This window comes from Seriola dumerili, unplaced genomic scaffold (assembly GCF_002260705.1).
Source record: "Seriola dumerili isolate Sdu_G_001 unplaced genomic scaffold, Sdu_1.0 BDQW01000110.1, whole genome shotgun sequence".
Classification (NCBI taxonomy): domain Eukaryota; kingdom Metazoa; phylum Chordata; class Actinopteri; order Carangiformes; family Carangidae; genus Seriola; species Seriola dumerili.
This window is the reverse complement of record NW_019174365.1, coordinates 4,978,623-5,000,890: the sequence shown is the minus strand read 5'-3', so window position 1 is coordinate 5,000,890 and position 22,268 is coordinate 4,978,623. Positions and strand designations below refer to the sequence as shown.

Here is a 22,268-nt window from a genome sequence, read left to right as displayed (position 1 = left end):
CCGCAGTTACACTGACGCACCACAAGATGGAGACAAAGGCTTTAAATAATCTTATCAGTCACTAGTTTATCAAGTCAGCGCAGTCTTAAAGATGAATTGAAAGTGACAGTACATCTGCCCTGTTTACATGACTCGCAGCTGAAAGTGCATGATTTGGTATAGTACATTGGTAGACGCCTACGAGGTAATCCGTTTTCAAAATAATATCAGCATGGGATAAAAAAAAAAGTGGCGTGTCAGTAAAGCGCACAAAAATTAAAAGTCTCATCCTTTAAGCTTGTTTCTGTAGACTTCAACTTCTTTGTACGCGGATATCGCGCCTCATTCAGTCTTCCTGTAGTTCACACAAGGGAATGAATGTGTCGCATCTACCCTGCATTTGCACTTGAGCCGAGGCTCACTCAGACTGCATCAGCAGCGGTTACCGCAAGTTTATCAGTGCGTACGCTTCAAGCTGCTCATGCAGTACTTCCACATTATCTAGACGTTAGTGCTATTCTCGTGCGCTCAGCTTTCATGTCAGAACCGTGACATCTATTTTTAAAGCAAATTTCTTGTTGGGAACTCCGGTGTGATGAAAGGCTAAATTAGGCGTTTACTATGAGATGTGTAAAGTTCTTCTATTTGACAGGTTCGTACTTGGAAGATACATTGTACTTCATACTTTATGAGTAAACGTGCATTGTCCCCATTTCTAAAAAAAGATAAGTATTAATAATATCATTTCTGTTGAATCTAATAGGTCATTTTTCCGCTGTCCACTGTACGCGCGTGTTCGTCTGGGGTGGACCTCATCGCGCACGTGAAGTCCGTTCCCCAAGCCTTCCGGACGAGGCACGCGCTCACAGTTTATTTCACTTACGCAGCGCAGCAGTAGCGCGCAGCTTTTCTCCCTGCGTCCCGCGAGCCTCCAGACACCGCTGACTCTCACCTCAGTCCCTGTGCGGCTCACTCTAGGATAAACGACGAGTTCTGTGTTGGGTATGTCCACTGTGTTTATTATATACTGTTCTGTACTATTAAATGTTAATTATGGCATTAACTACATGGTTTGTTATTTTAGAAGAGGATATGATTTACCAACAGCTGTGAGAATCTCACATGAAATATGAAGAGGTACTTCTCCATCGCTTTTTAAATGTATTTGTCCATTTTAACTTTGTCATTGCTCTGTAGCTATTGGCGGAGGAAGTTGTCTATAGTTCACATCTGACTAAGACTGGGAGCCAGTTACTTTGTAGTTAGTTAACTTAGTAGGTAAAAGAACACTGAAAGCACCGAATAAACCAAGGTGGGTATTTTCAGCAGCTCACCGCCACCTCAGTCCCCTTTGTCTATTTTCAAAATGAAATAGTCAGAATTCTGTTGAGTGTTTAGTGTTGTGAAAATTGGGTAACTCTGGAGTGCTCACTGTTAAATAAAAGGAAGTTTGGGTCATTGCTTGTGAGAAGCCACCAGTACTTCCACCCTTCTTTACAGATACCAGAGAGGATTATATTTGGAAATCAAACTGCAAATATTCCTGTATTGAAAGAGTGGAATTTACCAGAGACTTTAGACACAAGTTCTTTCTTGTGTGATCTCTTCCTATGAAGGACCTAGTAGTTATAGACAAGTCTTATCAGTTTTAGTAGAATATTTAGTGTTGAATCAAAAAAGTTCAAAGTGTCAACTAACTCTGGATTTGTGGCAAACGCTGTCTGCATCATCTTGGATCAACTGGACATTTCTGTCTGTAAGTGTAAGTGTCACAAATGTCTTTGATAGATAAATTCTCAGAATGGTCTTTGAGGGTTAACACCTTCTGTCAGTCAGATTACATACATTTTTCTTCACAAGCAGCATATTTCTTTATCAGTAAAGGACTGAGATTTATTTGGAAAGATGCCAACAGGAAACCACCTTGAGGAAAAGGCGGGGTCACATGTTTCCTTAACATGTCCATCTATCTAAGGTGTTTCTGTGGCCTTAACATGGTCTGATTGGCGCAGGTGGTTATTCCCTGATAATGATAGGCTAGGTGGGGGTTGTATAATCACCCCTCCTTCTCCAAACCTTTGTTTCACAACACTGAAAATGTCTTGTGGGTCTGTGTGAAGGAGTTGTCGTGGAATTTTGAGGGTCAGATGGGGAAAAGCACGGTTAGACTGTCCAAGGCCATACTTCATCACTTCCTGTTTCTTTACGAGGTCAGTTCCTGTCTTTAGCCTCGGGGTTAGGCAGGAAGGAAGGGGGCGTGAATATATTTCTTAGTTGGGGGGTGGGTGGGTAGGGGTGTGATTGAAATAATGTTACATTTCTTCACCAAAGCTCTCCCGGTACTGCCTGATGTTAGCACCCTTGGACACCACTGGGTGGGTGGGGGGGTGTCAGCTGAATGTATTTTGTTGACGAGGAAGTCTTCAGACAAGACAACGTCTCTTCTTCATTTTGGCCCCATAGAAATAGGCCCTGAGCCCCTAATGCTTCAGAAACAAGATGCGACTGTTTTTTCTCAGAAACTAACTTCTTGTAAATGTTCATGTATGCTTTCCAACAAGCCACGTCTGTCCTCTCTATCAAAAGGAAGTGATGACTTCATGTGGAAACAGGATGTCCCAATGACCGAGACACCTTACTTTTCCATTGGCCCCCCCCCCCCCCCACCAGTGCTGTCTCCCTTTCCTTTCTGTTGGAGTGTATGTAACATAACTCTATGAGTATTTGTTATGCGTGTTAGGGTTCGGTGACAGCCTGCTTCCCATTGTCCTATCATTCCTGCCCCACTCACACTCTGCATCCTGTTGGGCTTCCTGCTAACAAGGGAGAGAGTCAGAGAGAAAGGGAGGTAAGAAAAGAGATGGAGAAACACGAAAAGAGGAGGAGGAGGATTGAAAGTCTGAGCTGAGCACAGAAGTGGTGTAAAAGTACTAAAACTCTACAGATCTGACAGCTGTGTGTGTTGCCCTGTGTTCCCATGGTGAGCTCCCCGCTGGGAGCAGCTTATCTGCAGTCCACCGTGCAGGAAAGGGTGTGTCATTTGGATTTGGATGTTTGCGAGTGTGAGGATGGAGGGTGATGCTATTGTGATTTCATAAGAGTGCACTGAATAGATGCTAGCTCCTTATAAGTCTGAATTTGTTTACTTGCCCATATTGTTCAGAGTGTGCAAATATACACAAAATTACTGTTCTACAGTTGTGGAAAGTAACTATGAATATTTACTCAAGTGCTGTACTTGGTGCTTGTACTTGAGCTTTTTTTTACTTAATTATTTTTCTTTATACAATTACTACTGAACTACTACTTAGTAAACCCACCAGTATGAAGTGGTTACAATTAGCTCCACCTTTACAAACCACAACATTAAAGTGTTGTTTACATACAAATGCATGAATTATAATGGTCCAGGGATTTAATAATTTACTAGTACTTTTATTTAAGTTGAATGCAGGACTTTAAATGGAGAATGAATTATGAAATTGTTGTGTTCTTATCACAAACCATGACCACACTTCTCCCTACCAGAGGAAGCAGCCTCTGTTTCACAGAATATTATGATAATTTTGTCTATGTATTTGCCAGTTTCTAGAAAAAGAGGCCAATCAGTGAAGTGAGGTTTAGGTTTGAAACAAATAAACAAAGGAAATGCAATTTTGTCTGTGGTAGTAAGAAACAGTATTTGTTTGTGGTGTAAACTGTTAGGAAACAGAGGCAATCTTTAATGACAGTTGTATCATTGAGAAATAATGTGCCAACTTGTTGTAACACCATATACAGGTGTTGAAACTGGTGTATTATACACAGGGTGAAAGATGTGTCTGACTGAAGAGCCTATTTAATGTCTATCCTAAATACTTAATGATTTTACACCTATTCCGACTAAGAGGAATCTCTTCCTAAATTTCCAAAATCAAGCATTGTGTCCACCTTGCTAGTGTATCTTGCTTTCATCACTTGGTTTCAAGATTCAAAGAGGAACTCAGGCTGTTCTTAAAATTCTCTTGTATGACCACTTAAGCATTACCTACTCATGCAAACTGTTTTTATACACAACTAAAAAGCACCAATAAGTATGCAGTTTGATTGTGCAACCCCCACATCTATCATCTCTACCGCACACCCACACACTCACATACACTTACGCTTTGCTATAGTAGCTGAATGAAAACTAAACCACATTTTTTTGATATACCAGTACATAGGTACACAATTGCATGTCTTGGATCTGTGTGTGTACTTGCTTGGTAATGCCTTTGTCCATTGAACCGTGTGTTGTTGTATATGTAACTTCAGGGATGAATAGAGTTTCATGATGAGTTTCTTTTATGTACAAACACCTCGGGTCAGCTTATTAGGTGCTATTTATTAATTATCATAGCTTCTGTGCACAGACAGGAAGACAGATGAGACCAAGTAAACAGGAACCCAACAGAGAAATGACTGTATGGCTGTTCCTTGAACATCCCCCAGTGTGTGTGTGTGTTTGTGAGAGAGAATACGTATCCCTGATTTTCTGCCAATCCTGTCTGTGGTCGTCTGCCAATCTTAGAAAAGCTATCAAAGAAGAGATGAGCGAAAGGGCAGCGGCAACATAAAGATGAAAGGGAGGAGGCCTCTTTTACGTCCTCTGTCACTTCTCCTTTCTGTGGTTTATCAGAAAGAGAAAGACGTTACCAATTGAAAAGTGAATAGAGGGAATATGAAAGGTTGTTGTTGGAGAGGTGTGGGCCAGGAGGAGTAGAGAAAAACAGCAATAGAGAGGAAGGTGTGTGTATGCGTGTAGTTTGTGGCACTGCAGCTGCTTGGGGTGTGTGGATGGACTCTGTCCTCAGTTTCCAGGAAAAGGGGGGAGCCATCAGAGGGGTGGACAGGAAACTCTAAAAGGGCTAACTTCCTGTAGCTCTCCTGATGGCTGACCTGATAGTGAATGAGTGTATGCGTGTGTGCATATTTGTGCACACGTAAGATTTTTGCATATTTTACTCTGTGTGAGCAACAGACTCTTTTAGGCTCGTAATAGCTTTTGTTGCTTTACAGATTGAAAGGAATTTCAGGGAATGTGTTGTGCAGATTGGACAAACCTGGCACTGTTCCTTGGGAGCTTTGGTGCTTTTCATAATGAACATGAATTACTTTTGTTTTTTTGTCGCTTGCTGCCATAACCTGTATTGTTCTTCCTGTGTGTTACTTCCCTCACATTCCTCAGTAGGTGGGGAGGCTGCAGTCTGGAGTTTAGTCAGCTTCAAAAGTTGTTGAAGCTTGAATCCCAGGGCCACTCTACACTCAGTTGCCAGTTTATTAGGTACACCTTGCTAAATGCAGTCCCACACGACAGACAAATTCAGAGTAGATGATCAGAAGCTGCCCCAAAATGTAAAGGGTTCTTCCCTCTCCCATGTCCCATCCCTCCAGCAAGTTCGGTGCCAATCGGTTCAGTATTTTTTGTGTAATCCTGAATAAACAGACACTGTCAAAATATAATCTTGCCTGGAATTTAGAAATGGAAGTAACACTTTGGCTTTTTTGCTCGGAAAATAGTTTCAGATTATTTTTCTGTTGATTGACTAATTAATGAATTTATATAGATCACCTGTGCTCTGGTTAAATCAACACCTTTCAAAAACTGCACATTGTAACTTTGATGAGGGTAGGATTTACTTCAGGACTGTTGTAACAGACTGCATCATTTTAATTTAATTGAATTAATGAGCTGGATTATGATACCTTTGTTAAGAGCCAAGATAGCTGTTTCCCCCTTGTTTCAAATCCTTGCGCTAAGCTAAGATAAACTAAGTGAGCAAGGCACGTATCAGTGGGCATTCAGATTTTCCTGAAGCAATGTTAAAAAAAAAAACACACTCAAATTGATGAGGAAAGCTCATGTTGATGACGCACTCATCCCTGCACCCAAATCAAGTGTTTTAGTGTCTTCCCTGTTTATCTCCTCTTGATGTTGGCACCAGTTTTTGCTTTGTCAACACACAACCTACTGAAACAATGTGGTTCTCTCAAAACTGGAAGTCAGGATTGCGTACATGTGTGCACATCAACACAATGATCTTTGTGAAAGACATTTCACATCATCAGTGGCTGTCACTTTGTGTCAGTTACCCCTGTCCAGTTTTGGTATTTACAGGCCTACTTCACCACAAGCCTAAACAGCTACACACACACAGACACACACACACACACACACACACACACACACAGACACACACACACAGACACGCACACATGCAGACACGCACGCACACACAGCTGTTGACCACAGAGAATGACTGAGTACCCCTCTTCAAACTCCACTGCAAAAAGGGAAGTGGCTAACCTCACATCTCTCTCTGCCTTTCCTTATATCGAGCTGTCTCTGACTCTCCCTTCACATGTCTCTTTATTCACGCTTTACCGCTCTTGAGCCTTTTTCTCACATTCTCCACCACCTTTTCCCTCTCTGGTTCTCTGCCACTCATCCTTGCTTTGCCCTGCTCTCTCGTGCCACCCCTTGTCACTCACCTCCTCCCTCTCTTTCCCTCTTTTTTTTTCCAGTGGCGATGGTGATTGACAGATGATCTGACAGAGGAAGACATCAGGTGAGAAAAAAGTTAAAAGTTAGTTACCTCCAACTGCTCTTCGTCCTCCTCCCCCTGCTAGAAGGAAGTTAAGTTTTTATTTAAAGTTTGTCACTTCTCTCTTCACAGTTCTGTTTAGGTGTTGACCCTTGCAAACTGTTAATGTGTGTTGCTTTCACTTTCTACCAGCTTGTATTTGAAGTCTTGAGTTTCACTCACAAAGATCGGAATAAGAGGAAATATATTACTTACAGTAATGAGAGAACTGACTTATGTGTTATGTTGAATCTTGTTATAATCCACAACAGTCTTGTTTTTGTCTTAATTTTGTTGATAAGCAGTGATACTGTAATTAATCAACTAGTAAAGTGACTAATGTAATTTAAAGGGCACATGAAGTTCAATTTATTTGTTACGAGGAGTCCTATTCATCCTGTGTACAATATCTCCTTTGGTTTGGACTTGAGACTTAAACATTTGAACAGATAGCTTTGATTACAAGATGTGCAGTTTGAAAGACATGGGTGTTTATGAGGCAGGGAGGGTCATATGAAAGATGTTATCAAGTTGCATTATGGGAAATGTAGGATCTGTTTGTTCTGGGGCATGACACAAATTAGGAGCTAAAAATTAGGCTGTCTTGGAGGTGAAATTCTAACATGACCCTAGTCTGGATTGACCCTTTAAACACACTTTTAATTTTGGATTTGTATATTGCTTCTTCTTATTATTCTCAGAAAACCTTTGGTTTTTTGGCACATTGTTGTTATGGATTATTACAGATATACCAGGGTTAAAACATGCTTTTATGAGCTGCACACAGATTGAATCACAATTTTATAGCATCAAGCGACAATAAAGACAGGAAGAATCTAGAAAAAGTCGCATCTGTTACTTCAACTCTGCTCCTTTCATAGACGCTGTCTCCGTGCTGGTTATTATGGGGTGTGCCTGTTGCAAGCAGAAGAAGTCCGCCAAAGCAGCAGCAGCAGCAACAACAACAGCAGTAGACATTACAGATCTGTCTCCTAGCAACGCTGATGGAGGGTCGTCCACGGCCTTGACTCAGGGCCGTTACTGTCCCGACCCCACTCAGTCCATCCCAGACTTCAACAAGGGCTTCTCATGTGGCACCATCTTCCCCAGCAGCAACACACACCAACGGCCTGGAGGCATAATAAGTACGACTCTGTGTGTGTGTCTGCATCAGTGTGTGTGTGTATGTGAGACCATCATAGTATCAACTCACAATATTACTTAGATACAAGAAGGTGAAAATCAATATACCTATGAACAAGGAAAGTTTAATAACAAATCAAATTCAACCCCAATCAGGAAATTATGTCGTATTATTTTTTATGCAAAACCAAACATTATATACACATGTAGGAACTGAATAAACCTGCATTGCTTCAACATATTTGAAACGATTTAACTGCAGTTTCCTCCTTTAGCCTCATGATGGGGAAAACCATCTTATTCCACACTGTCTGACAGTATCACACATATCCTTTGTTATCCTATCGAAGATGTATGATGTTCACATATTCAAACCCGAGACTATTATATTTTTAATGGCTGCACAATTTTATGAAGTGGAAATATACATGTAGATGTCTTGTGAATCATTTTATATGCATTCTGTTCAACATTTAGCTGGACATATGTGTATCTTTGGAAACGTTGGGGTCTCCACTAGAACTTAAAATAACATTCAGTGGGTTTTAACAATGTTTGACTGAACAGCATGAGTTTGTAATAACTGATCCACCATCAGGCTGCTGCTTCTTAAAGGGTTAAAGCAGTAAAAATGACCCCAGAAGATTATCGAAGTTAAGTGGCTTGAACTCGAGTGTATAACCGGAAACGTGTTGTGTGTGTGTTTCTGTGTTTCTGTGTGTCCTTGTGTGAACATGTATGCAGGTGGTGGAGTCACCCTCTTTATAGCTCTGTATGACTATGACGCACGCACAGAAGATGACCTCACTTTCCAGAAAGGAGAGAAATTTCAGATCATTAACAATACGTGAGTAGAAAAGCACACAAAACTAACTGTATTTTAATCGTAATTAAATTATATATTTAGTGAAAAACAACCCTGATAGGATTGCAATAAAAAAATTCTGACATTATGCATTGAGAGGTGAAAAATGAACGTTGACTATATGTGATCAATGTTAAATGTGTTAAATGAGATCAGCTATGACTCCCAAAAGGTAATTAATTTTGTTTGCATACATTAAATGCCACAAGCTGCTATTAAATGCCATCCATTAACACTGTGAACTGTCAGAGGTTTCAACTGCTGCTAATGATGTTGACAAGCTTATAGTCTTGAAAAATGTTCTTGTCACACACTAGAAATCTAAAATAACTTTGAATGATGATGGTTAAAATTGGCTTTGCTGCCAGGGTCCTTCCCTAATGTCTTCCAGCCAAGTTCACACATATGCTCATTATCTTCTTTCTCATCTAGACACCTTTTAGTCTGCTCTTTAACTTTATGTAGATAAAGCTTGATGAAAAATCTGCTTTGTTGTTTGCTTAAGAGATTACATCATTACCTTAAGAAGTAAGAGACTGAAAAGCACTATTTTTACATATTTTGCACTTAAGGAGGAATAAATATGAAATTTTATAGTGTCATATTTTCATTTTATTTCACTGTTGTTAAAAGTATCATAAATATAAACTATAAACTCATGTATTGCATCTCTACAAGCAAACTGCTGTTTTGTGTGGGAATTTGGCAGAGAGGGCGACTGGTGGGAGGCTCGATCTTTGGACACTGGCAACTCAGGTTACATCCCTTCCAACTACGTAGCGCCTGTTGACTCCATACAGGCTGAGGAGTGAGTACACACACACACACACACACACACACACACACACACACACACACACACACACACAGTCGTGACAGCTATATATGCTGCACTATAAGCACTGATAGTTTGTGTTGAAAGATTTTCTCAGTGATTGACATAAAATCTGAGGGCAAAGGTGGTACGATGTATGCTATTGCTGTGGTGACCTATGTGTTGTTGTCATGGTGACAGGTGGTATTTTGGGAAGATGGGGAGGAAGGATGCGGAGAGACAGCTGCTGGGCCATGGCAACCAGAGGGGAACTTTTCTCATACGAGAGAGTGAGACCACCAAGGGTAAGGAGACCACACATGCACTCACAAACACACACATACTCTCTTTTGATAGAGACTTACCGCTCTAAATATATCAAAGCTTTCATTTTTTCTCTCTTCGTATCTCTCACTCACTACATCGCACTGTGCCTCTTTGTCCTCACCTTCCCTCCATTGTTCCCCTCCCATCTCTTTCCAGGTGCTTACTCTCTGTCTATCCGTGACTGGGACGACAACAAGGGAGACCACGTTAAGCATTACAAGATCCGCAAACTGGACAACGGTGGCTACTACATCACCACGAGATCACAATTTGACACTGTTCAGCAGTTGGTAGAGCACTACACAGGTGATACACATAAACACATTCACCAATTCATCCTCTTTTTATAATTAAAATCTGTGTTATTCTGTTTTCTACTGGTGGTGCAAAGTACATTGAGTCAAGTTCTGTACATAAATAGAACATTGTTCTCCTTTTTTTTACTTTTCTTAATTGCTTATTTCCATTTGATGCTACTTTATTATTCTACTTTACTACATTTATTTGAAGTTACTTTGCAGATGAAGATTGTACATAAAAAGTATATAATCAGCCTATAAAATATCCATAGTTGAAATAACCAACTAAATTATTATAATGCTGCTTGTATCTTAATGCATTAGAAATAATAATTTACTGTTTATATAATAATATATATTATAATATTTATATATTACTATTTATAAAAAATCTGAGAGATTTTTTTTACTTGTGATACAGTTTGATACAGTACATTTTGCAGGTAATACATTTGTGCTTTAACTTAAGTAAGATCTGAATTCAGTTCTTTTACTTGCAACAGAGTAGTATTTTTACATTGTGGTCTCACCACTTTTGTAAAGAATTTGTATATTTCTTCCGCCACTGACTGTTGGTTCTAACTTTGTGTAAAAAAAGCAGGGTTCACACCCTTGACTTCCTCTGCTCTCTGTCAGTGTAAATCTGCCCCCTAGTGGCCTGTGTTCATATAACAAACACTCTGCAGTGTGTGCACTGTTCATGATGCTATCCTCATGAGCAACCTGAGAGCTCTGGGCACATGATGTTTTTCTTACCAGCTGTATGGTCCCTGTGTTGTCTTCTTTTGTATCTGTACATGATGTTGCCGCTGCTCAGAATATGTGTTCATGTCTGTTTTGCTGAAATTTCCTTGTGTCTTTGTACTTTATTTTTTGGTTTACTTGTCAGTTGCATAAGTCGCATAAGCAACCTGTCTTGTTCTTTCTTTATCTCTGCATTTGTTCCGTTTTCTTTTCCTCTTGTTTCCCTTTTTCTTTGCCTGTCTGCTTGTCTCTTCTCTCTCTCTCTCAGAGAGAGCGGCGGGACTGTGCTGCCGTTTGATTGGCAGCTGTAAACGGGGCATGCCTAAGCTGGCTGACTTATCAGTGAAGACCAAGGATATGTGGGAGATTCCCCGTGAATCCCTCCAGCTGATTAAGAAACTGGGCAATGGCCAGTTTGGAGAAGTCTGGATGGGTAGGACTATGTTTCAGGGGTGGGAAGGTAACAGCAAGAGCACACCTGGATAAAGAAGTCTTAAAGCGGGAGCAGTTAGGCCTACACATTATACATTTAAGTCTTGGTTGTATTCAGTTGACACAAACATCAGTAAATATTTCAAGTGTGAAGACACAAACAGACATTCTTTAAAGCCCTGTTTATCTGTCTATGTTGTTCAAAGTGTCTGCTTATACCTGCAACAAATATGTGGATTGGACCAGATACACATGGTCCACAGTCTGGACCAGTTTTTGATTGAAACCTTTGTAGTGAAGCAAATCCTTGAAAAATCCCTTTATCTGATAACAATTATACAGAGGCAGCTGCTAATGAATTAAAAATTAGAGCGAAAAGTGTTTTATATCCAGGTATGCAGAGCTGTCCCTCTCCTCCCCTGTTGTTGCATGTGCATGTTTCATCATCTCACCTCACCTCTTTGTCACCCCCCCCATCTTTCTCCCATCTCTCTTCCATCTTTCTTTCCACCAATCACTACACATTTTTTCCCCCATTCTCCATCACCCACTCTTCCCGTACTCCCACTCTTTCAATTCCTTTCCCTACATCTCCACCCTCCTTGGCTCCATTCTCCTCCACCATTAGGCTCTAATGATGGGCTGTGTCATTACCTGACCAAGCCCTGTCTCAACTCCACCCCGCTCACCATGGGCCTTGCGCGGGATGCCTGGGAGGTACCCAGGGAAACGCTGTCAATGCAAAAGAAGCTGGGACAGGGCTGCTTCGGTGACGTGTGGATGGGTGAGACTGACACCCTCTACGTGCTTAGAAGGAAAACTGTCTGTTCAGCATCATCTGACATGTCTGTTATTGTCGTGTTGCAAAGTTTGTTGGTAATACCGGCTGTGGCAGGCCATTTATGTCAGTCTATGCAAGCAAAGTTTGTTTTTCCCAATTAAATCGCATATTAGCAGTTATTCCCACAGGATGTATTAACAATTATACGTACGACCAGTCTCTTGTTGAAGCTGTCATACAGTTTCCCTGACTAAATCCCAGTGTGTTGGGTTTCTGAGCCGTGCAGTTTCTTCCTGAAGCAGGTCAGGTGCTGCTGGTGTTGATGTAAGACCAGTAAACCTCCCTCTCTCCTAACTTCACCCTGTCTCATGTCATGCATGCTCTCCAACATAACAATCATTCGCATGCAGGAATTTGACCGTATGTGTTCATTACAGCATGCATATTGTGTGTTTTTGACATCTGTGTGGGTGTTTGTGTCCCCATATATGTAACATGGCGGCATATATACAGTGAAAGGCTGTATATACTGTACAGTTTATACATCCTTCCACTTGTCAGTATGCCAGAAAATTTGTGTATATGCTCATGCAGTATGTCTGTGTGTGTGTGTCCACGTCCTGTGTGTGCATTAATACCCCCTTGTCTGTATGCCAGGCATGTGGAACGGCACCACCAAGGTAGCAGTGAAGACTCTGAAGCCAGGAACCATGTCCCCCGAGGCCTTCCTGGAGGAGGCTCAAATCATGAAGAGACTTCGCCATGACAAGCTGGTGCAGCTCTATGCCGTGGTTTCTGAGGAGCCAATCTACATTATCACTGAGTTCATGAGCCAAGGTATCAGGCTGAGCAAACTGTCATGCCTGTGACGTGCTATAGATACAGTATGAATCCCTGGTGTTAGGTGGAAACCTCGCTGTTGATAAGAGTATTGACAAAGTTAACTACTTACTAACACCGAGGGTAATTTATTACAATAATGCATCTACAGAATAATAAATATTCATATATTTATTTTATTTAATTATATATTTATATATATATATATATATATATATACACATATACACACATGCTTTTGGATTCTATTAAAATCATGGGACACATGGTAGATTTGTTTCATTTAAGTCAGTGCAATAGAATGAGAAAATAATAAAATAATTTTCGGAAATGCTCCATATTTTGTAATGAAATCCTCAAAAAAAAAAAAAAAAATCTTCGATCTGCACCTGGATCTGGACCTGCACCAAAAATTATTCACTTGTTACTTGGCTCCTATCCTGACTTTTAACGATTTTAGAAAATGACAAACATTTGAGACATCCTGCTCAATTCCAAACAGAACAATAAACTAACAGACAGAAAAACGTAGACTTCAACAGCACGTTTAAAACATTACATGGCACATTAAAAAAATTGCAGATAGCTTGTACACTGATCAGAGAGACTTGTAAATTAAAAGAAAAACACTGAATTCCCACCAATCCCAGGGATTTTCTTCCCTCCTTGGGGATGATCTTTGACCCCCCTGTGAAGATGGCCTGGGGGCAGGAAAAATATCCCTTAAATATTCACTAAAAAAGAAAAATAGAAAAGTCAGAATTAAGATGTGTTCATGGAAAGGAATATTTAATGCACTGTGTCACTGTGTATGAATTTACACGCACCTATCTAATTTGACTTTGATTAAAAATACATGATGTACTCTCCATGTAGTACAGTGTGACACATGGCAGCGGACGTGGTGACCACAGTGGGTGAATGGGGCCTGTCATGACGCCACACTCTTTCTTTTTCAGGAAGTTTGCTGGACTTCTTAAAAGACGGAGAGGGGCAAAGCCTGAAGCTGCCTCAGCTGGTGGACATGGCTGCACAGGTGAGTTTAAGACAGACACAAACACATTGACCCAGTAAAAGTAAGCATGTACTTCCGCCACATATCTGAGATCTTTTTGTCTCTGTGTGTGCGCAGATTGCAGCTGGAATGGCGTACATCGAGAGGATGAACTACATCCATCGTGACCTGCGAGCAGCTAACATCCTTGTTGGAGACAATCTGGTATGCAAGATTGCTGACTTTGGCCTGGCGAGGCTCATTGAGGACAATGAGTACACAGCTAGACAAGGTAACAGCATGTGATCTTAAATGTGTGTGTGTGTGTGTGTGTGTATGTGTGTGTGTGAGCATGAGAGAGCCTGAGGAAGAGAGCCACGCTTACACAATGTGATGATTAAGAGTGTCTGCCTCTGCCTCCATGCCTATATTTTTATACATAACCTATCCTAATTATATGATTATGCATCTTCACTGCGTTGCCATGGTTTCAGGGGCGAAGTTCCCCATCAAGTGGACGGCTCCAGAAGCTGCACTGTATGGACGCTTTACCATCAAGTCAGATGTCTGGAGCTTCGGCATCCTACTAACCGAACTCATCACTAAAGGACGTGTGCCATACCCAGGTACTACATGATCCCTGTTTGTTCAGTATGTTTTAATTTCACAAGCAGTAACAGGTTCATCGTCATTGGCAGTGAAAATCCTCCAGGATTCAATTATTTTTTCAGCTTCATTCTTATACAGCGACAATCTGGAAAAGTAGTTGCAGATGAATGTGGAGCGTCGGAGAGTTTACTTTAGTTTTCACTGGTGGTCACTGAGCGGTTATACTGGAAACTTTATGGCTTAAGTGCCTTGCTCACCAGTGCATTGAAAGTAAATGGAGATGTAATGCTTACAAAATGTTATTGATACATTGACACCTGGAATTACTGATTACTGAAAAAAATGATTGAGAAATAATAATTTATAATATGGGGTTTTTATGTTAAACTTAATTTGCATCGTTCCTTTACTACAGACATTTTAAATTTGGAACTATTGCATGTTATAGTGAAATAATGTAACTTGTAACTGAGAATAAAAATCTCTTTTACAGGAGTGTCATGTTCAACATAGCAGTGCCATCTTGTAAGAAAATGTATGAGACAAACTTATGATGAATTAGATCAAATATGACAGGAATAATCACAAGATCACAACTCACATAAGATCAGAAGAATAACGTAAATTTGATGAAATAACAGTAATAAATAAACCCCAATAAGCAAATGTGTAGTAGATTAAAATACTTAAGTAGAAATACACAAAATTGGTAAATTAAATCGTATAACAGATAACACTGATGATCAGGACTTTTGCCCGTTTGTGGCTGTATTTCAGTGAAGCCCTTGAAGATGTTGCTGTGTGTACTTATGAGCCTTGACTCTGTACACTTTGTTATACATTTCCTTTAAAGTTCTTTGAAACTCAAAGCCCTATATAATGCAGTTATTTAATATATTGTACATAGATGGATCCTGTTTTTTTAAGTTATTTTTTGAGATCAGAGGTATGTTTTCTTCTTGGACATATTGTGATGCATTCCATATTTTTATGCTGCATTTTAAGTAAACAGAATACTGAAAGTGATAAAATCAATGTAATATATTATGAGTTATATACTGTTTTGATCATATCTGCACATTTTATTTCTTGATTTATGTTTCTTTTATTGCACTTTTCTCCTTATCCTTTACGTGTTGTTTAATCCAACACTTTTTCTCTGAACCCTCTCCCCCTCTCCTCCGTCCATGTTCCCTCTCCCTCCTCAACCCCTTTAGGCATGAACAACCGTGAGGTGCTGGAGCAGGTGGAGAGGGGCTACAGGATGCCCTGTGCCCAGGGCTGCCCCGCCTCGCTCCATGAACTGATGCTGCAGTGCTGGAGGCGGGAGGCCGATGAGAGGCACACTTTCGAGTACCTGCAGTCCTTCCTGGAGGATTACTTCACCGCCACAGAGCCGCAGTACCAGCCCGGAGAAAACCTGTGACCCCACATGTGTAGGACAGACATGGAGTGATAAACGGACAAACAGAGGCAGACACATGTACACTGACAGGCATGTTGTAGTACATGTACATGCTGTCATTGTAATTGTTGCTCACATACCGTACATGGACACACACACGCAACACACACATATACATATCATTGCCTTGTTTAATTGTTTAAAGACAGTGTCCTCCCTTTGGTCACTGATCACTGCAGCCCATTTAGGACAGATCAGTCAACCATGTTGAAGAGCGGAGTCGGAGCTCTGCTGGTCAGGCCTTGCAGTAATGTTGCTTTACTCTGTAACCATGACAACAAGGAACTGAAAGAAGATGTAGATGGTTGTGCTGAGGTGGGGGGAAGTCGAGTTGGTACATGATCTGTTCAGCTACCATGCAGTATATGTTGATTTTTTCTCTTTGAGAACAATGTTTACCTGAGATAAATACTGTATGTTATTATGGAAATGAAAGCAGGTGCAACAGGATATGACTACACTTGGAATACTGTTTGAAAAATGTCTGAATGAACCCCATGAACCTGTGAGGTAGATGGATAGATTATGTACTGACACAAGTACTTCTAGCTGTAAGAAGATTAGAGCTCCTCCAGTAACTGAACAAAGGTCTGTTTTAAAGCTTGTCATGTTATTTACTTAAAATGGCTTTTAACCTGATCACAGATCCATGTCCGTGTCCTGACAAGGGGAATTGGTTTCAAACTTTCCACCAACATGTGCCTTAAAGTGGTCAAATGAGGGGCTGTTTTAGATTTTAAGTACCTTTAATACTATAATTAGCAAAGTCTCAGAGATGGTAAGGAATGCTCTCTGTTTGTCTGATCATTTGTATGACAATTTGTATGAACTGTCTCTTCTCTTGTTTTAATTTAACTCAGATACATCTGTGCATCACAAAGACTTCTATAACTAGTTAACATGTATACAGTGTTCATCAACTGGGAGGGCAGGGTGGAATGTTACACTTAAAGGGAAAGATTATTGTCAGTGGCGAGATAGTGTTTCATTGTATTTTCTTGTCGAGAATAAAACCTTTATGCTGAGATTCCCCTGTCATGTTATTTTAATAAAAATCAGATATCTTTTCCAAGTTAAGGCACGTCTCTTTTTCTATGTGTATTTGGACATGTACACAGTTGCAGCACAAATAACAAAGACAGGTGCCATCACAAAAGACACAAATGGGGACGAATGGTCATCTTCAGTCTGGCTTAAAATTTTTTGAGGCTGAGGTTAGCATTTATTTGTTTTATTCTTCGAGCAAAATGTCATATTTTTGTAATACGTTTCACTAAAAAGGAGGGTCAAAAAGTAGAGGTGATCAAAAAAAATCTTCAACCAATTCAGTATATCTGTAAAGCTTTGGTTTTAATACGAAATATCATATGATTTTAGTGTTATTGGTATCCCAGACAACAATTTTCTGTCCTCCCACTCTTTCTCTCCCTGTGTCTCGCTTTCTTCCCTGTCTTTTTCATTCACACTCGCGCTTGCTATCCTCAGTGAACTACTGTTCCCATAGTTCCAGAGGTGTAAAGTGAGGCCAGCTACGGGTGCCCGGATGGCTTTGACAGTCAGGCACGTTGGAGAGGCACAGCGGAGACTAGGGCGCAAGAGAGACACAGAGCTGGAATTGCAGAGGCAGAGACGCACGGGCGCACGGTCGATTCTCGCCTCCCGCATACTGGGGAGTCCCGTGCCTGTCACCAAAACCAGAGGACAGCGCTCTAGTGCGGTTATGTCAGCACCTTAATTTGGGAGAAGACTGTTAACCAACGTCCCTGCTCCCTATTTTTTAAAATTTCCCCCCTTTTGTTTTTTTGCTTTCCCATCTTTGTGGGTGCAGATATTGATGTGAGCCAGAGGAGCGGTTTTTCCGTTGAGTCGCACGAGACGGTGGCGCGCGACGGCAGGAAGAGACAACGTTTACATTGATGTGGGAGGACTCTCTCCCTCCGAGGCGTGGAGCCCAGATGAAGGGGAAATGCTGCGCGCTGACGGCTGCAGCCGTCAAGGCAACGGCTCCGTGACCCGGGCGAGGAGAGGAGCGAAGCACCGCCACCGACAGCCGCGCGAGCCGCCAGCCCCGCCAGCCAGCGTTGACACCGCAACAGCTCCAGCAGCCAGCGCGAGCCCCCAGACTCTCTCTCTCTCTCTCCCTTGGTGAGTGCGCGTGCAGCGTCTTGTGTACACAACACCAAAAAAAAATTGCTTACTGTCCGCTCAGCCAGTTGTGCTGCGCACCTCTGGCTACGTTTCTTTTTGAGTTTTTCACATTAACCTCATCGGTGCCGTGAACGGAGGGAGCTCTGCATGCGTACTGCTCGTGCTGCTGGGTCATCTGGGCTTTACTGTAGGCATGCAGCGTGTGTGGTTAAGATCTAAAATGATGATGTTCAAACACACATACACACACACAATGTGATTGAATGTGCGCGCAATGAACCCTGTGTACCCCCGCCTGTTTTTTTTTTAAAAAAGATTTACAATATTCTCACCTTTTAGCCTCATTATCACTGAATATACATAGTGGAGGCAAGGCAACAGTATACAGTACCTCCCCAGGTACTGTCACACTGCTGGCACACAGGCACACACACTGCCTCATGTCTTGTTTATTGGCCATCCCCAAAGATTGGCCCTGTGTGTGAGTTTGATGGGACTTTTCAAAAAATGAATTTACATACCAGTGGCACATACCAGAGGTCTGACTGTGAGCCCAGCTTCTCATGATGGACAGATGTTTGCTTTACATATAAACAGGAGACAGAGAGAGTCCCGGTGAGCATCAGTCCAGCTACCGGGGTTTCCATCCCGGCAGCCCCCCTGAGCTATCAGGGCAGTTAGGCAGGACACAGCAGCAGCACATCCTGCAGTGGAAACAGGGCCGGCGTGTTGGAGAGACACGGCGTACTCATGGTGGTGATTATCAGCTCTTGTCTGTGGTTTAGCAGGGAGGAGGGGGTGGGGGGTGACAAAGGAAGAAGGAGTGCATGAGAAACTGAAAGAGAGGACAGTGAGGGAGGATGAGAGGGAGAGGGAAGTCAATGTCAGTGTCTGGGCAGTGACAGTTCGTTATTTAAGGGCCCCTCAAAGACGTGCACAGGCTGCCCTAGTGCGGGTGCTGTTGGTATGCAGAGTGATGCTCTGTCTGTCTGTCTGTCTGTCTGTCTGTCTGTCTCATACTCACACAGTCTCACTCTCACAGTCGCTAGTTGAAGAGTGAGTTCTCTTATTGGCAGGTCCACTTGAACATAATGAATAATTTCAACCCTCTGAATGCTGGAATGAAAAGGAAATGGCCTTACCTTGGCATGCAGCCGCTGTCTGTCAGACTTGTCTTGAGTGCATGGCCCTGTGTGTGTGTGTGTGTGTGTGTGTGTGTGTGTGTGTGTGTGTGTGTGTGTGTGTGTGTGTGTGTGTGTATGTGTGTGTGTGTTTGTGTGTGTGTGTGTGTGTGTGTGTGTGTGTGTGACAAACAGAGAATGTGAACATATAACAGCTTAGGCCTATTGTGCCTCCTACCTGTGTGAGCGGGGCTAGTTGTCATAGCAACGGCCTTGTAGCTCCGTTGATGTTCCTCCTGTCCTCATTGGCAGGGTCAGCGCACCTAACACACCACATCTCGTCTCAAAGCTCTGTGTGTGTGTGTGTGTGTGTGTGTGTGTATGTGTGTGTGTGTTTATGCATGCACATGTGTACTTTCAAGTGTGTGTGTATGTGTGTGCTGTGGAAGTACCTTTTGTTTGTGCCATGCTGCAGTTTGTAGGTGTGTGGGTTGGTGGCACAGACAAGTCAGAGAGTGTGCGTGTGTGTGAGAACACACATGTGTGTTGCAGTGTCACAAAGATGCACCCTGCTGATATGACAGCCGACGGCCCAACCAATCACCTGTTTTCTCTGTCTGCCTATCAGCATGTGAGGTTGCCATAGTCAGATGTCCTCTTGATATGGAGGTCGTCATGGAGATTGAGAAGACAGAATGGACACATATTCATGTATGTTGCCCACACAAAAAAAACACACACACACACACAAACACAGACAGACGCATGAAACATTGATTGGTGCAGCATTTATGGATTTCCAATGATTTCCCGATGCTTCGAGAAGTTTTGAGTTCAGTATGGTGCAACCTGTTGAATGGTTAAATGGTGGAAGAGTGACAGTTTATTGATGCATCAGGTATAAACCTGAAGAAGATTCTCTTGAAAGATAGAATCATTTATTGAATCTCTTTGTGGTCCTTTCATTAATCCTTTACCTGAGCTAACAGACCACACATATTCTACCACCAGACAAGCTCTAGTAATCTAAATCAGAGGATATCCTACCAGAGATTGAGTCTGTTCAAACACTGATTCTCCAAGAACAATCTCAGGCTTCTCCTTACAACTACAAAACCTCTCATTTCATGCATTTGGCATCTAGCTGTCCGCAAGATTTGTCAAATGCAACAAAACCCTTTTTTTTTTAATTTTTTTTTTTTTTTTGTAACTGATGTTTTGTGAAAGTCAGCCGATCACTCTGGCACTCCTCTTTGAACTCTTCACAACAGATATATTACTGCCATTCAGGAAAAGGGAATTTACACCAGTGTTGTGAATGAGTCAGGCCATTATTACTCAGCACTTGAAATGCCTCCCAAAATACACGAGTAATTGATTTTAGGGCACAGATTCACATAAACAATTCTCATCTTTTCACACTCAGAAGCTGGTTGGTTAGAGCTCAGAGCTATTAGATGATGGCTTTAAGCATAAACTGTGACATTGAGATGCAAATTATATCAATGTTTCTTTTGCCTTTTTTTCACAAATCAGAGATGTTATACTGAATTGCAAAGTTTCCATTGTTAAAAAACAAAAACAACTTTATAGACTATAAGACCTCATATTTAATATAGAGTCGTAGGACATTTTAGGAATATTTTAAAACTTTTAATATTTTTTTTACTATGCAACGAGCTACTGGCAAAAATAATTACTTTGTCCTTGGAGTGAAGGGTACTGTCTTTTACGACTCCTATTAATCTAATCGTCACCTGAAGTGAAATAGCTTTCGCCACAGGCAGGTAAACGTGGTTCAACTCCCCCACACACACACACACACACACACACACACACACACACACACACACACACACACACACACACACACACACACACACACACACACACACACACACAGAAGCAAACACACACAAATAAACACACACAGATGCGCCCACACACACAGCAACCATTTAGCATTAGTGTAAGCAGTGTTTGTATGCTACATTCTGTCACCTCCCACACGATACATTCATAAAACGGCTCCTCCACGCCAAAGGCACTGACTCAATAGAAGACATCTCTCCTTCCCTTTTCTCTCGCCTCCTTCCCTCTTTTAACCCCTCTGCCCCCCCATGTATCCGTCCTTTAGTCAGTCCCTTCTTCTTCTGCTTCTTTTTTTTCTTCCACTTATCACCCCCCCCCCACCACCTTCCGTCCCCCGTTCCCTACATGTTCTTCTCACCTAACCTCCTTCATTCTCCTTGCCCCCCCCCCCCGCCTCCCACCCCCCCAGGGGCTGGTTGCAGCCGGTTTGAGTCTGACAGTGGAGAGGAAGCTTCGACCTCTCACCTCCGGAGGATGGAGGGAGGGGAGGCAAGAGGAGAGGGATGATGGAGGGCAGTGGGGTGGAGGGGTGGGGAGCGGAGGGGGTGTGTGTGTGTGGTGTGGTGTAGTGTGTTGGAGGGGCGGGGGGACGTGTAAGACTGGCGAAAGAGGAGGGAGTAGTTCAAAGAAAGTCCGCGAGGGGGATTTGCGAAGAAAGAGAGAGGAGAGCTGGGGGAAGGGACAGAGAGAGAGAAAGAGAGAGACGGACGGGTCAGGAAGGAGAAGGAGTGATAAATGAAGGGAGAGTGGCAAGATGGAAGGATGAGGAGGGAGGGATGGAGCGCGTGAGAGGATGAGAAGGAGAGAAAGACAGAGTGTGAAGCTGCTGTGTACCTCCCTAACAAGCTGGACAGAATCAGCTCAATTATTAAAGAGGAGCGAGAGATGGGGAAAACACGCAGACACACAGACGTACACGCACAAAAGCATCTCTCGGTGTCTGGCACACTCAACACATACTCGCCATCTCTCTCTCTCTCTCTCTCTCTCACACACACACACACACACACACACACACACACACTCACACATACTGTACCTCTCCGCAGATGAACATACTCACACATGTACAGTATGTCTGATATTCATGTTTCTTCATGCTCGTGCGTCAGAGTTATCTTTGTTTTTAGCGGCATGTGAGGGTGCGTATACATGTGTCTGGGTATGTGTGTTGAAAACAGTGAGTCAGAGGATAAGCAGAGACTTGTTAGTGATTCTCCTCAACACCCC

At 42.1% G+C, this 22,268-nt stretch overlaps 1 protein-coding gene across 2 annotated transcripts; it reads left to right on the top strand.

Annotated features, from left to right (window-relative positions):
- The first annotated feature begins 425 nt into the window (after nt 1-425).
- Nucleotides 426-16,974, top strand: LOC111222982 (proto-oncogene tyrosine-protein kinase Yrk-like). Of its 2 annotated transcripts, none has more exons than XM_022746926.1 (14): nt 426-631; nt 743-981; nt 6,526-6,569; nt 7,466-7,729; nt 8,472-8,574; nt 9,302-9,400; nt 9,608-9,711; nt 9,890-10,039; nt 11,837-11,992; nt 12,647-12,826; nt 13,789-13,865; nt 13,962-14,115; nt 14,318-14,449; nt 15,650-16,974. In XM_022746926.1, the coding sequence occupies exons 4-14, from the start codon at nt 7,489-7,491 to the stop codon at nt 15,856-15,858; spliced, it is 1,605 nt and encodes a 534-aa protein (XP_022602647.1). In that variant the 5' UTR covers nt 426-631; nt 743-981; nt 6,526-6,569; nt 7,466-7,488; the 3' UTR covers nt 15,859-16,974. The 2 variants fall into 2 exon arrangements, with proteins under 2 accessions (XP_022602647.1, XP_022602646.1); XM_022746925.1 differs by lacking the exon at nt 11,837-11,992 and adding an exon at nt 11,045-11,209.
- Nucleotides 16,975-22,268: the final 5,294 nt, after the last annotated feature.